The sequence below is a fragment of the Pelecanus crispus genome, chromosome 1 (assembly GCF_030463565.1).
Source record: "Pelecanus crispus isolate bPelCri1 chromosome 1, bPelCri1.pri, whole genome shotgun sequence".
Lineage (NCBI taxonomy): Eukaryota > Metazoa > Chordata > Aves > Pelecaniformes > Pelecanidae > Pelecanus > Pelecanus crispus.
Window position 1 is genome coordinate 106,560,980 of NC_134643.1, and position 15,426 is coordinate 106,576,405.

Consider the following 15,426-nt stretch of genomic DNA (forward strand, 5'->3'; position numbering starts at 1 on the left):
ATTTGGGGTTAGGGATGCCCACAGTGTGAATGTGCATATGAACAACACATCCCAAGGTGCCTCCAGTGACGAGTGGGTCGTATTCCCTTCCTTGATTTTCTCCACAATAAGTTAACCGTGTTCTGGGGAGAGGCAGAGCATGGTGTGTTTCCTGCACCTTGTTGTTCAAATTGCCATTACTAGCACCTAGCAATGCTCTTCACTCACCCCAATCCATCACAATATTTCAGTGGGATGGAGAGTGGCAGGCAATAAAATGTCTCCTGGAATATAAATCGGCTTCTAATTTGTTTTTCTCTAAGCCATTATTTCTTGTGCAGTGGTCTTCTCCCAGGTGTTTTAGGCCTGTCAATCAGTTGTTGCAGGCACTTGTTTTCGTTTCCCAGGTTGTGGTATCTCTGGACCTGGCAGTAACAAAGTGAAACACCTATCAGCTGTAATGCCATGTTAAACACAAGCAAAATGCAAAGCTTGTCACAAAGAAAATCTAAAACACAAACTGTGTTACCAGAAGGGCAAAGTGTTCCGCACCAGGATCTAGTTCAGTTCCCTGGATGTTGATGAAGGAGTGCTCTGAGCTTCCTGATCACTGGTGGAAAATTAGTTGGTGTGAGACAGTGACAGATAGAAGAGGGATGTCTGTGCTTTCTCTGTCACAGCAGAGTAACAAGAACTTCTGTGCTTCAGTGGTGCCTGTATCTGCATTACAGATATTTGTCTCATAGATAAGCTTTCTGTGCTGCTTTTGCTGGAAGCTACATTTACTATTTGCTCATATCCTGGAGGCCGACAGAACAAGCTCACTGGCTTATTGCTTTCCAGGTGATCAGCTTGTCCAAGAGGGATTGGTTAGTTCTGCTTCATTTGTGAGCAGGTCTCAGAAGAAACTTTCTTACAACACAAGAGCACTCAGCAAGCCACCAGTGCTCATGCACCGAATTCAGTCATAGGGAATTTTGTGGTACCACTGGCTATCTAATTATCAAATTGAGATGGACAAAAATGGACTGTAGTGCTTAAAAAATAAATATACATAAACCACCAGTATCTGGCATACAGTGAAGAAAAGTAAAATAAATTAGGCTAGTTGCTAATTTACCATGGTAAATTTAGGTTGGCTGTTTTCTTAGCACAGTTAATATTCTGTGCTAGTACTTACATGAAGTGTCCAGGTCTCTGCCTGTACTGACAACCCCAAATCATTTCTCTCTACTGTTTCCACTGTCCTTTGGTACAGAAGACTCCATTGACTGGACCCTCCTCCCTGGCCATGAATGCCTTAACCACAGGATGCATCTTCTGCAAGTTCACAATAAATTCACAGTAATTTACTAGATTAGTGAAAACAGTTTCTAGTCTATGTTAGTAGGTTTCAAAATGGTCACAAAACTAAGGGTTAGGGATAGCTAAGGGTTAGAGTTTATATATTATTATATATTTATTTTTATTTATATTTATTATTTGATATATACTGCATCACCATGTGCACAGGCTGCTTCTGCAGTTCGACAGCTGGGCATGTTCGTGTACATATAAGTGTCCTCACGAATTGTCTCATACAAAGGAAATGCTGGCAGTTGTCAGGTGTTTGTCTCCAGTTAGAAGACCTAACAAATTCTGTTTCTTTCTATTCTGTCCACTCTATTCTGGGTAGAGTCCACAGTCAGTAAAAGGCTGCATTTTTTTCCTGTAACACCTTTTTGCCTTTGAAGCCCAAGAAAAACCATCAGTCATTTGTTCGGGTCAGTTCTATTTCTGTGTACTTTGCTTGAACTTAATGCAAAGGAGTAGAGAAAAAAGTAACTCCATGTCCCTTGAATTATTTTAGTGGACTGAGACAAGTAAAAGTAAGATAGAAGCCATGGCGCATTGCATCTGAAATAATGTTCAATTTGTTATAGCATATTAAATCCTGGCAACTGCACTACTAACATTGAACCTGATGGCACACTTGCCAGATTTGCCCCGCCGCTAGGAGGATGCTGTTATCTGCTAGCAATATCAGTTTCATTCCGTGTTTCTGGTTAGTGCATAAAAGGCCTACCCAGAAGAATGGCAGTTCTGCAGTTTATATAAATCACTCGCTTCAACAGTGAATTGTTTGGTATTAAGTAATAAAGGATGTATTTCATAAAATATAATACTTAATAAAACAAAGCCCAGCACTAACTTACCAAAAAGTGAGTCCAAATAATAATTAGGAAGCAACAGCTCACTCCTATGAAACTGATCATTAGTTCTCCATCATTGCTTCTAATGTGTGGGCATCATATTTTTTATTTAAACAATGTGCCAACTGTAGGCTATGCTAAAATGCATAACCGACCATTGCAGCAGCTTGGCTGGCTGGCTGTGCATAAATTGCAGTTATTCCAGCTGCTTTCTCACTCCACTTTGTCTCAAACACCTCACCTTTGCTTCTGTATGTTTTATACAAAAAATGAGAGACAGATGATACTGTTAGTGGTCATTGAAATATTTATGTAGGCAAACAGACATCTCTGCCTTGGGGATTGTCTTGAGGGTTTCAGGGTCTTCTCTTATCTGTGCAGGGGAGAACACAAAAAAAGTATCTCTATCTTTTTATGTTGTAGGGGTGGCTGTAGAAATCTGGGTAAACTTGCATGCATAGACTCAAGGAGCCATAAAGGGATCGCTGTTGTTTATGGTATGAAAAGAGTTCATCCTTTTTAGCTGTTTTTTGAAAGTCAAGCTACTTTTTGAATTCTAGCACTTTGCTACTGGCTATGAGAATGGATAATCGAAGAATAATGATGGTTCCTCAAATTTGCCTCAGCAGAGGCGCAGTGTCTCCCCAGCCTGCCTCCCATGCTCCTTGACAGTTACTGAAGAGGGTGGGAATGGCACTATTTACGTCTTTCACCTCTCTCAGGCGTATTAGCTGGTTAAGCCACATTGTCCTGAACAGTGTTCTCCTCTTCATGGCTACATGTCATGGTTTAGCCCCAGCCAGCAACTAAGCACCACGCAGCCGCTCGCTCACTCCCCCTACCCCGATGAGATGGGGGAGAGAATCAGAGGAGTAAGAGTGAGAAAAACTCCTGGGTTGAGATAAGAACAGTTTAATAATTGAAATAAAGTAAAATAGTAATGATAATAATAACAATACAATAAGGATAATAATAATAATGATACACGAAGCAAGTGATGCACAATGCAATTGCTCATCACCCGCTGACCGATACCCAGACAGTGCCTGAGCAGCGGTCACTGCTCCCCAGCCAACTCCCCCCAGTTTATATACTGAGCATGACGTCATATGGTATGGAATAGCCCTTTGGTCAGTTTGGATCAGCTATTCTGGCTGTGCCTCCTCCCAGTTTCTTGCGCACCTGGCAGAGCATGGGAAGCTGAAAAGTCCTTGACTAGCATAAGCAGTACTCAGCAACAACTAAAACATCAGCATGTTATCAACATTCTTCTCATCCTAAATCCAAAACACAGCACTGTGCCAGCTACTAGGAAGAAAATTAACTCTATCCCAGCCGAAACCAGGACACTACAGTACTATCCCGATGTCAAAGCGAGCTCTTAGAAATTTAGGCAAGGTCTTCTCTTGCTTGCTAGAGGTGACTTATGACTGAGGACTCGGGGACGATATGCCTGTCTTTCCTCAATGTCCTGACGTGTCGATGCACCTGATGAGTATCAGCATCAAGGATGGGAAGGTGGTTGCAGCTGTAATGCAGTTTGGCACAGGCTGAAACTCCAGTTTTTCACAACCACCACACAGGAGTCCTTTCCTCTGCCTTGCTGCAACAGTGATAGCTAATAGGGACTCTTTTCTAAAAGCCCTTGCAGAAAACTTTTCTTTCTGAATGGAGAATTGGAGTTTAAAGTTCCTCCTCAAATGAGTTGGAAGTGGTTCTGATTTCTGAGTTCTTGTGGGCTCCTCATGAAAACATGCAATTTGAGTTTTCAACCAGCCCATTGGGAAACCTTTCAAAACACAGCTCCTACTTCAGCTTGTTGGGGAGGGATGCGGAAATCAGTGTCAGCAACACAAGTGAGAGAGTACAAGAAGGAGCACAAATGTTGCTGAGGTGGCTTACCTAGTGTGACCAGTATGAACTTTTGGTATTTACATTAATGTTTACAATTAATTTTTTCATAACCTCCTGCTCAGCCCTTCAGTGGAAAGGCTGACGTTGCGATCTGGAAGCTGATATTGCTGGGTTTGATTGGATTATAGGGAAAGGAGATTTTTCATCTTCCCACACCTCTTGCCAATTAAGATTAAGGGTCTCACAGTTGATTCAGATCTCATTATTCCACAAACATTGTTAAGATTGTGTGTACTTCAGTTTTGCATTAGAAAGGAGTCTATAAAGAAGCAGCTCTAATATTATCAGTGACATTTTAAAGACTTAATTGGGATCATGAGGGAGATACTAGAAGCATTATGAAGCCTAACACTTTATGTACCACTGAACAGAGGTTGCTTCCAGTTTTGTATTTCAGCAATGTTAAAACTTAGTAACTCACAGACATCCCCTTTCTGTTGCCTTTTTTCTGTTCTTATACTTCCTGATGGCTGTGTTAAGTCCTTTTTCTGCCTGTATTTGAAGAGGGTCTGAGTTCTTTGTTTTCTTCCAAATATTATCAAAAGTGACTGGGAGTCTATCTGACAGGCCTCTGTGTGTGATGTTTGTATGCCTTGAAAGCTTAGCTCTGCTATATAAAAGAGACTGATTAGGATCCATTCTGCAAGTGCAGTATTTATAATATATGATGGATGAAAGGGGGAGGGGGACACTGAGAGCTTGTAACTAATTCCTATTTATTATAAGTATTGTAGATTATAGATTTGTAGCATGAGCTGATATCAAGTGTAATATCAGAGATGTATATGTTTTCCCAGACCAATACAACCTGTAAATGAAATTACCTCTAACTCCAGTCTTGTGCCTTTCTTAATTATCAGTCAAGTTCCTGTCAGCTGTGCTAGATTTGAAATATGTACATTTATATTTATAACTGAGATGAGATTGCTCATATTAATTTCCATTTTTGACCTAAGCTGCTGCTTCCTTTGACCCCTAAGACATTTCTCATTTTAAGAATTACAAATCTAATATGAAGAGGTGGATTGTTATTTCCTATCCTGAGGTAACATGAGAGAATCTTCTCATTCTAATCAATGTTTACATTTCATAACAAAAAGGGTTCTTGTATCATGTAAATGGCATTATGCATCATCAAATGGAAAGATCTCCATTTTGGTTTTTGGTTTCTCTGAGTTTTCAGATGAACTTTATTTCAGAAAACTTATACAAATTGTGAGGAGCAGAAGCAATACCTATGTGTAGCATGATAAAGACTCCAGTCTCACCAGAGCTCCATATAATGTAAGATGCAAATTCATAGAATCATAGAAACATAGAATGCTTTGGGTTGGAAGGGACCTGTAGAGGTCATCTAGCCCAACCCCCCTGCAGTGAGCAGGGACAGCTTTAACCAGATCAGGGTGCTCAGAGCCCCATCCGACCTGACCTTCAATGTTGCCAGGGATGGGGCCTCTACCACCTCTCTGGGCAACCTGTTCCAGTGCTTGACCACCCTCATTGGAAAAAACTTCTTTCTAATGTCTAGTCTAAATCTAGTCTTCTTTACTTTAAATCCATTATTCCTTCTCCTGTCACAACAGGCCTTGTTAAAAAGATTCTCCCCATCTTTCCTGTAGGCCCCCTTTCCGTACTGAAAGGCCGCAATAAGGTCTCCTCACAGCCTTCTCTTCTCCAGGCTGAACAATCCCAACACTCTCAGCCTGGCCTCATAGGAGAGGTGTTCCAGCCCTCGGATCATTTTGTTGGCCCTCTTCTGGACCCGCTCCAGCAGGTCCATGTCCTTCTTGTGCTGAGGGCTCCAGAGCTGGACGCAGTGCTCCAGGTGAGGTCTCACCAGAGCAGAGCAGAGGGGCAGAATCACCTCCCTCGACCTGCTGGCCACGCTGCTTTGGATGCAGCCCAGGATACAGTTGGCTTTCTGGGCTGCAAGTGCACATTGCCAGCTCATGTCCAGCTTTTCATCCACCAGTACCCCCAAGTCCTTCTCCGCAGGGCTGCTCTCAATCCCTTCATCCCCCAACCTGTACTGATACCGGGGGTTGCCCCATCCCAGGTGCAGGACCTTGCGCTTGGCCTTGTTGAACCTCATGAGGTTCACACAGCCCCACCTCTCCAGCTTGTCCAGGTCCCTCTGGATGACATCTCGTCCTCCTGGTGTGTCAACGGCACCACTGAGCTTGGTGTCATCTGCAAACTTGCTGAGAGTGCGCTCGATCCCACTGTCTATGTCATTGATGAAGATGTTAAATAGCACCGGTCCCAGTACGGACCCCTGAGGGACTCCACTTGTCACCGGTCTCCATGTGGACATCGAGCCATTGACCACGACCCTCTGGATGCAACCATCCAACCAATTCCTTATCCATCGAACAGTCCACCCATCAAACCCATATCTCCCCAATTTAGAGAGAAGGATGTTGTGGGGGACTGTGTCGAAGGCTTTACAGAAATCCAAGTAGATGACATCCATTGCTTTTCCCTTGTCCACTGATGCAGTCACTCCTTCATAGAAAGCCACTAGATTGGTCAGGCAGGACTTACCCTTGGTGAATCCATGCTGGCTGTCTCGAATCACCTCCCAGTCCTCCATGTGCTTGAGCATAGCTTCTAGGAGGATCTGCTCCATGATCTTCCCAGGCACAGAGGTGAGGCTGACAGGTCAGTAGTTCCCAGGGTCCTCCTTTCTTCCCTTTTTAAAAATGGGCACAACATTACCCTTCTTCCAGTCCCCAGGGATTTCACCTGACTGCCATAACTTTTCAAATATCATGGAGAGTGGCTTGGCAACTACATCAACCAATTCCCTCAGGACTCTGGGGTGCATCTCATCAGGTCCCATAGACTTGTGTACATTGAGGTTCTTCAGGTGGTCTCGAACCTGATCTTTCCTTACAGTGGGAGGGGCTTTACCTCCCTGGTCCCCATCTTTTGGTCCATCGATTCGGGAGGGGTGAGGAGAGAGGTTGCTGGTGAAGACCGAGGCAAAGAAGTTGTTGAGTACCTCAGCCTCCTCCTCGTCCGTTGATACAAGTTCGCCTTTCTTGTTCATCGGGGGGGGTATGCTTTCTTTAACCTTCCTTTTCTGGTTGATATGCCTGTAGAAGCCCTTCTTGTTATTCTTTACGTCCTTTGCCAAATTCAGCTCCATCCTCGCCTTGGCCTTCCTGACCTCCTCCCTACACAACTGGGCCGTTTCCCTGTATTCCCCCCAGGACACCTGTCCCTGCTTCCACTGCCTGTGCAGTTCCCTCTTACTCTTTAGTTTGACCAGCAGGTCTCGACTCAGCCATGCTGGTCTCTTCCCATCCTTGCCTGATTTTTTACACTTGGGGACTGAGAGCTCTTGCGCTCTATGGAAGGTGTCCTTAAAGATCTGCCAACTCTGTTCCGTTCCCCTGTCCCTGAGGACCGTCTCCCAGGGGGTCCTTCTGACTAACTCCTTGAAGATCTGGAAGTTTGCTTTCCTAAAATTTAGGGTCCTGACTGTACTCCTCACTTTTCCCATGTCCCTCCGGAGCGTGAACTCCACCAATGCGTGATCACTGCAGCCCAAGCTGCCTCCAGTCTTGACATCACCGATGAGCTCAGTTGCATTGGTGACCATCAGATCAAGTATCGCGTCCCCTCGGGTAGGTGTGTCTATTACCTGGCTTAGGAAGTTGTCATCTATGCATTCCAGGAATCTCCTGGCTTGCCTACAGCTCGCCGTGTTGCTTTTCCAGCAAATGTCGGGGTGGTTCAGCCTGCGATGCAGTGGGATTAAAGTCTGGTCTATTTTATACTTCCCAGGGAACAAAGCACTTCTCTTTTGTCTCCTGTGGCACCTGATCAAGATGCACACATGCTTTCACTGAGTAATCTGGTTTGGTTTGGTTTGGGGTTTTGCGGGGGGTAGGGGGCGGGGGGTGTATAAAAATACAGAGAACAGCTGCTGTCTTATGAGACCTTTTCAAACTGGGAACTCGGAGTCTATTTATCCATGGTCCTAGCTTAAACAGCACTGATATAATTCACATTAACATAGAATACAGCTAGAAGAAGTCAAAGAGAAAGGCAGAAAAGGCACAAGATAATATTTTGAAACAAAGCAACAGGAAAGCATTTGTTTTAATTCCTAAATACAATTAATGGTTTTTTTTTTTTTATGGATTCATTAAATAATTTCATTAAAGAATATATATGGGGTATTACACCCCGACACTCATAAAAACAGAATGAGCAGAGGAGGAAAGCAGATTCTTTGTGAAGGAAAAGCTGGGAAAAGCAGCTTGGAAGGCAAGTAAGATCATCATGGTGGACAAGAAAAATTTCAAATTCTTGGAAGTAAGGAAGCGTATAAAACAAGCAATCCATGGTGTCACTCTAAAATATGTGATATTTGAAATAGATCTAGAAATTGCTAAGCAAAGCTAAGATTTATCTATTATGCAGGAATACAGAGTAGATGATCATAGTGATAGTTACCAATGACCATACAGTGCAATTAAAATAACTAAGTTATGACTAAAATACTCTCTAAATGCTGTGCCAAAAGGGTGACAAATACTTATATATTTTTCTAAAATTAAACATTATATGACATGCATATTTGTGATTTTATATATTAATTGAAAATGTAGATGGCGAGTGTAAGTTACAGTATTGTTCCTGAGTTTGTTAACAGAGCTGGCTGTTTGTCCCTCTCCAGTTTTCTATCCAAAAATGAGTCTATTAAATAAAAACCGTATAATATCAAAGAAACACGCCAAATGGTACAGTCCATAGTCATTCTTTTAATAAACACAGATCACTGAATTTTACCGATCAAAATACTAAACAACGATTGCAGTACTGTCTCATTTACTATCAGATCTGCAGACTCTGACCTTTATATCCTAGTAATTTTGTTCACAGTATGATAAACATGAATATAAGTGGAAAAAAAGGTGAAAATTGACGGCATACAAGCAGTCTGCCATCCCCAGTTGCGAAATAAATGTAACATGAACTGCTATAAGGCTAAGACACAACCAGGGTCCACAGTTCAGTGGGTGAGTGGTAACTCTTGCTTCCTGTCATGTGTCTACACTCCAGCTGAGTAGCAGATATTTATGAACTCCAAAACTAACTGTCCTATAGGCTTCTTAATGAGTATTTAAAAGCTGAAATGGAGTTAAACTTCATTAGAATTAAATTCACAATCTGATGAGAAATGGGGATGGAGCATCAGTGCTGTAGACTATGTAATCCTAATTTTGCACTTATTTCTCTTTTGGTTTAGGGATTATTCCAGCTATGTCTGATCATCTGTTAAATATTTAAAATTCTATATGTAAAATTTGTTGCCAGTTTTTTAAAAAAATGTATTATTTCCCTGAAATGTTACCAATAACACATATGCATGTTACAAAATTGAAACATTTTGTTTTCAGAATTAAAACTGACTGTCATGTGAATTTACATATTTAAAAATGGCAGGAGACCATAGCTACACAATCCTACTCAACTGATGCCAGTAACTTAAAAAGAACCTTTAAGCTAAACAATCTGCAATTAAAAGGTCAATTTCATGCCAAATATATGTCTTATTGTATGTTTGCAGCTGCAGGGAAGTGTCAAACTGGAAAAAAAAAAAGAAAAAAGTAAATTCAGTTGTAGGCTGACCTGTTGGTGCTGGTTACTGTTCTGTGGTGTTTGGCTCTCCATTTAGCTAGCTACAGCCCTACCTGGCCTGTGACTCGTGAGGCCCTTGCACCTGTAGTCAGGATAATTAGCTGGGTGACCTTGTCTCTGCTACAGGGTTGCTAGAAGACCTTGAACAAAGTCACGTTGACTTCTCTAAGCTTAAGGTTTTGGTTGGGATTTTTTGAGGATGGGGATAATGATTTTTATTTCCTTTGGAAAGCATTTAACACTGTAGTGTGCATCCAATCTAGTTGAAAACTAGAAATAACTACTCTGGTACTTCTTCAGCAAACCTGGGAAACGTTCAGAGTTTATGCAGAATGAATACGTTTTTATAGTAACACTTACCTGTGTTTTTATATGCAAATTTCTCTATCCATACAAGAAGTCTTATTGGAGGGAGCATTTTTCACATCAACCTGGTTATTTGAGAATTCATATTAAATTCATGGTTCACGTCTGTGAGATTCCTATGAAATATCTTAGTATGTTCAGTAGAAATACTTAACTCTGATACTTGTCATCAATCGTGAAATATTCTAGACACAAGGACTGAAGATATATCCCACATAACCACTTTGGTGAAACACAAATTAGAAACCCTGTTCTGCTAAAGGGCACCTTTATGATTTCTGTTTTATTAAAATGGGGTTGGATTTGCATCACCAAAGGATTTAGTTATTCCTGTCTTATAAGGCCAATAGAGCAATATTTGAGACAGTATTCAGAGCTTTCCCTTGGGTTATGAAGGCATTGGCTATATATTGAAATTCGTGTAAATCCAAATGCAGCAGTGGTGATGGGTTTGGAGAAGTTGACAATGTTTGGTTATGAAATAAAAAAATTGATATTGATGTCAAGACTACTGGCCAATTTGTCTGCTGACTTCTCTCCATTTCATTTGAGAGATATATATAAAAACAGGAATAACAAAACAGAAACACATGCAGCCCCTGCACAGGTCATTCAAATATGTGACTGAGCTGACAAAGGCTTATTGAACAAAAGTTTGTGTTTTGTTATTTCTTCTATTGTTAGTGTTACTATTCATCTGTCTACACTATCTATGCTACTCTCTGTCATTGCATATAATACTGCTAATAATTTGTAAGTTTTAGTCTATGCTATATGCAAACATAAAACTTTAAAGCATGGTTTGTTTGGTTTTTTTTAATTGACTGTTTCTAACAAAACAGTTGATTATTGTTTGCTTACCTGTCATTCATTGGTAGGACAAGGTTGCAGTTCTTACATAAACCTAAGGCTTCACTTAAACACTACTTTTGACCATTCTGTAGTCAGTATTCCTGCTGCAGAGAAAGCAACATGCAGTATATTCAGTGGGGATAGTCATAAATGTGTCTGTAAACATGTAAATACAAGTCAGTAATTATTATAATTTGTAAGTACTAAGTACTTGCTAAGTACTGCAAGTGGTTCTACATGTATGCTGGGGAAAGGGAAAGGAAAAGGAAAGCCTGAATGGACTAATTACAGAATTTTGTGCATTGCTTCCATGGCAAAATTGGCTGGAACTAAGACACAGGAGAACTAATTGTTATTACTCCTCTGACTCTCTCCCCCATCCCATTGGGGCAGGGGGAGTGAGTGAGCGGCTGCGTGGTGCTTAGGTGCTGGCTGGGGCTAAACCACGACATGTAGCCATGAAGAGGAGAACACTGTTCAGGACAATGAATGTAGTTGCTCTTACCCTGATCATTAGGTGTAATTAAGGAACAGTTTTCTGCAAGATTGATGGTAATATTTGATAACACAAAAATAAAAGCCTTTTGTGTTAAAATCAATGGCAGTATGGCCAGTGAAGTTTCTGAGAGCAGAATCTATCGATAAAAGTGCATGTATTTTATAGACAGACACCACTTATGTAGTAAATAAAAAAAATCATAAACAAAACACAACCTACAGTTCTTTTAGTCTAAAATATCATCTGCTTGTACTAGATATGGACATAAACTGGACATTTAAATGGATGGAGAAATTCCATAGTATAATGTATGGTCTGCAAGTTGGTGAGCTTTATTAAAATCATTTTGTGCGATACATTAACAGCCAGATTGGTGATCGGTATTTGAATATTGTGTATGTTGCTGACATGAAATGTGACTTTATTCAGAAGTACCACATTGTGTTACTCCATGTCTTACAATAATGATAGAACAGAATAAAATGACATAATATTTAGTACTGTAATGTAGAAGATACAAAGATGTGTTTGAAATAATTTTTAATAACCAAGAAGATTGTTTTCCTGTGAGCTTGGAAGCACTCTGAGAAAATACAAAAGAAAATAGTATTTGGTTCCCACAGAAGCAGGAGAGCTTCATTTTTAGTGTTACTGAATATGGTAAGTCAGAGCTGAAATAGTTTGGGAGTCACTAATCATGTTTTGTGTGTTTGAAAATCAAGCCTGTAAGTTTTTCTACAAACACGTCAAAAAGCATTCTGTTTTAAAGACCAAATGCCTGATTTTATAAGAACATTTCAGCATTTTTTGCATCAGAAATTGCACACCTATGCAATTGCCTATCTGTTTCTGGGCATTTATATATTCCCCATGATCACAGTAATTTTGCTTGTGTACATAAGCAAATAAAGCAGGGGATTAAACAAATTGCACATACAAATCCGTACTTGAATGTGCAATCTTGGTAACCATAATTAAAAATGTAAGCATATTTTTAAGCCTCTCCTTTTAAAAATTAGATGTTATAAAGTATTTTGTAAAGTGGGTTAGATTGTATTCTCATTGCTATGGTTTCTTGCTAATTATAGTAATGTAAAAGAGACAGTTACACAGAGAAGAAAAAAAAAAAAGGACTTGCATAGCTTTAGCTGATCTATTATAAAAGCAATTGGTCTTGTGAAAGTTGTGGCCCCAAAAAATGAGCACTGAGATCTTCAATCATTAAAAACTACAGTTTCATAATAAGGCCGTAACAAGAAATGGTATCCTTGTAAATAGTGACTGCACTGTTCTTCAGATTTTTATTGTTAATAACTGCCTGTAAGAATATTACATTCCTTCAAGGTATCCCTTCTTTAGAGAGCTGTTCTACAGTTTTGTAATAAAGTAATAAGTCATGTCAGGGAGAGCTTTAGTAGGCTTTCACTGTACACCTCAAGTGTGTTCTGAGGGATGAAGCCAAGTGCCATTAATTATTTGAGAAGTGTGCTGGGAACTTACTATTCTTACATAGAAAATCAATCTGACATAATGCCAGCCAACAAATGTCATTGCAACAACTAGCAGGCTGGAAGTTTTGGTACTTGTCAAAAGTTGAAACCTTAAAGCTTCAGAAAAATTGCTTCCCAAAAAAGCACCAGCAAAACAAATGAAATAATTGCTATCACAGGAATTAATTAACCAGGCTAGCAGATTCATTTGTTATGGACAGAGAAAAATGCATCTGCAGATTCAGATGGTCTGTTCTTGCACATGGAATAGAGAAATCCATGATGAATTACATAACATACAGAGTTGAAAACAGAAAGGTTTCTCATACTAAGGGGAGGAACACAGAAGAAAAAATTGGGAGAAGGATAAGACAGAAATATCAGTTTATAGTATCAGTAGAAGGGACAGAGAGGAAGAATCACATGTATATGGTAGCATTTGATAAAGGATATCATAAGATTGACAAACTGCTCTCTATATATCAAAATCTTTTGTACATGTATCTAGTAAGAAAGCACTTTGAATTTTGTACGTATATTTTGTAGGAAGCACTTTGAATCTTTCTAATAGTAGGAGGTATTTTTTTAGCATTTATTTTTATGCTCAGATCAAGAGACGATGATTTTATAACTGTTATCACCGCTCTGAAAGAGCTTTTTTTTAACACTCCAGTAGAGAAAAGTCTTTTTGGAAACCAACACCACATTGGCCACTACCTGAATGTATTTATGATACTGGGGAAAACCTTACAAACAATGTAACAGATACTTACTTGAACTAGATAACAAAGCTAGCCATGCAACTCCGAATTGGGAGATCCATCTTTTTACAATTATTGTGACAATAGAAGGAAAAAAAGAAGAAAAAGGGGAGGCCATAGCTTAAATGGGCTTGACCATTTATTCAGCCCCTACACTAGCACCAGCATTGCAGAGCAATCATCTGCTGTGGGTTTACATTCTTAGTGATTGCAAAAGATACACAAATGAGCACCTCCTTACAGAAATGCTGCTTTCACTTTTATGATACATAGAGAGATCATGTGCAAACGGAATTAGCCACAAAATGGATCTTATATCTGCAGACCGTTTTTTCTTCTTACAGAAAGAATTATTTGATATGGTCTAATGCCTGTTTGCAGTGTCTTCTGCTAAGGTAGGGGTCCTCAGCTGTGCATAAGAGTGTAAATGTTTCTGTGAAAACAGAAGCCTTCCTGGCCTTCCAAGTTGGTGGTTGATGGTTGGACTGATGACCTTAGAGATTGTTTCCAACCTTAATGATTCCTACTTTTACTCATTAAAAAATAATCCAGCCACCAAGCCAGGAAACATTAAATTAATGATTATTCTACTCTTAATTGGTTTAGTGGTGGACTTGGTAGTGTTAGGTTAATGGTTGGACTCAATGATCTTAAAGGTCTTTTCCAATCTAAACGATTCTATGATTCTATGTTTCTAACTCCTCTTGAAATGATATGGAGAAAATCCGGCACAAACACAGGTTCCTTCTGCAGTTATAATAAATAATATTTCTTACTGCTGTTTTTCAGACTTCTCTTTTGTAGCATTCACTGCAGTGTTGAGAAACTCACCATGCTCCTGCCTTATCCCTCCCCCCAAAAGGCCCTTCCAGCTACAACTGTAGCCTAACCACTATTTCACCTTTCCTTTGTGAAAAGCAATTTGATATGCTGAACAGCTCCCGGCAATGTTTAACTACTCCCTATGAGCGTTATGACATGGTGTCCTTGGTCTAGTGGATTTTCTTGTTTTCCATATTGCTTTAGTCTGATGACTACAGCAGCAACAGTTTTCTTCTTTTATTTTTTGGAAGTGGTGAAGAAACCTACAGAAGAATCTGTCCTCTTCAAAAATGCAAGGAGGGATGTGCCACTGCAACACGCATCGCGTAAGAGTAGACATGCTTCACTTGCTTTACAGTGCACAAATTCTTCCATTTGGCCTTGGCTTGTGCATCTACAGTGAACTAAACACGTTAAATAGAAGTTTACGTGGAGATTCAAGCATTCTCTCCACTGTTCTGACATGTGCCAGTGAGCTTTCCAGCCTAGTGCTGGCTACTGAAGTATGCTCTTCCTTTTTGGTCCTTTGTGTTATGAGTTCCCAAATAAGCCAGGACATCTGAGTAGAGGAATACTTCTTCTACCATGGAGATACCCTGCAGTGAAGGTGCTGGGGTGCTAACTATTACAGCTGATTATCTAATATTTCAGTTTTCAGGATTTGCATAGGTGCCAAATGCTCCTTGGCATTGACATTGTTCCAGGTCACTCAGATACCAGCTTTTTACTGCACAGGACTGAAGGAATGAAGAAAGCATTTTCTTAAAAATAAAGCTTTTCATACTTTTCAATACTATTCAAAGTAATAAAACACATTATTAAGATTATCCTTTAAAATGAAGAGTTTTTACAGCTGCTGTGGACAGATTTTGGGACTTAGTGAGGAACTTCTGCCA

General features: G+C 40.1%; 1 protein-coding gene across 3 annotated transcripts in view; it reads left to right on the forward strand.

Annotated features, from left to right (window-relative positions):
- EPHA6 (EPH receptor A6) overlaps positions 1–15,426 on the forward strand; it is a 536,584-nt gene that overhangs the window by 264,260 nt on the left and 256,898 nt on the right. Inside the window, exon 5 of one of the 3 annotated variants that reach the window (XM_075709685.1) lies at positions 11,714–11,782. The exons of the other annotated variants lie outside the window; for them this stretch is intronic. Coding sequence (XP_075565800.1) covers positions 11,714–11,782 — 69 coding nt within the window. The remainder of the gene's footprint in view (positions 1–11,713; positions 11,783–15,426) is intronic. 3 annotated transcript variants of the gene reach the window in all.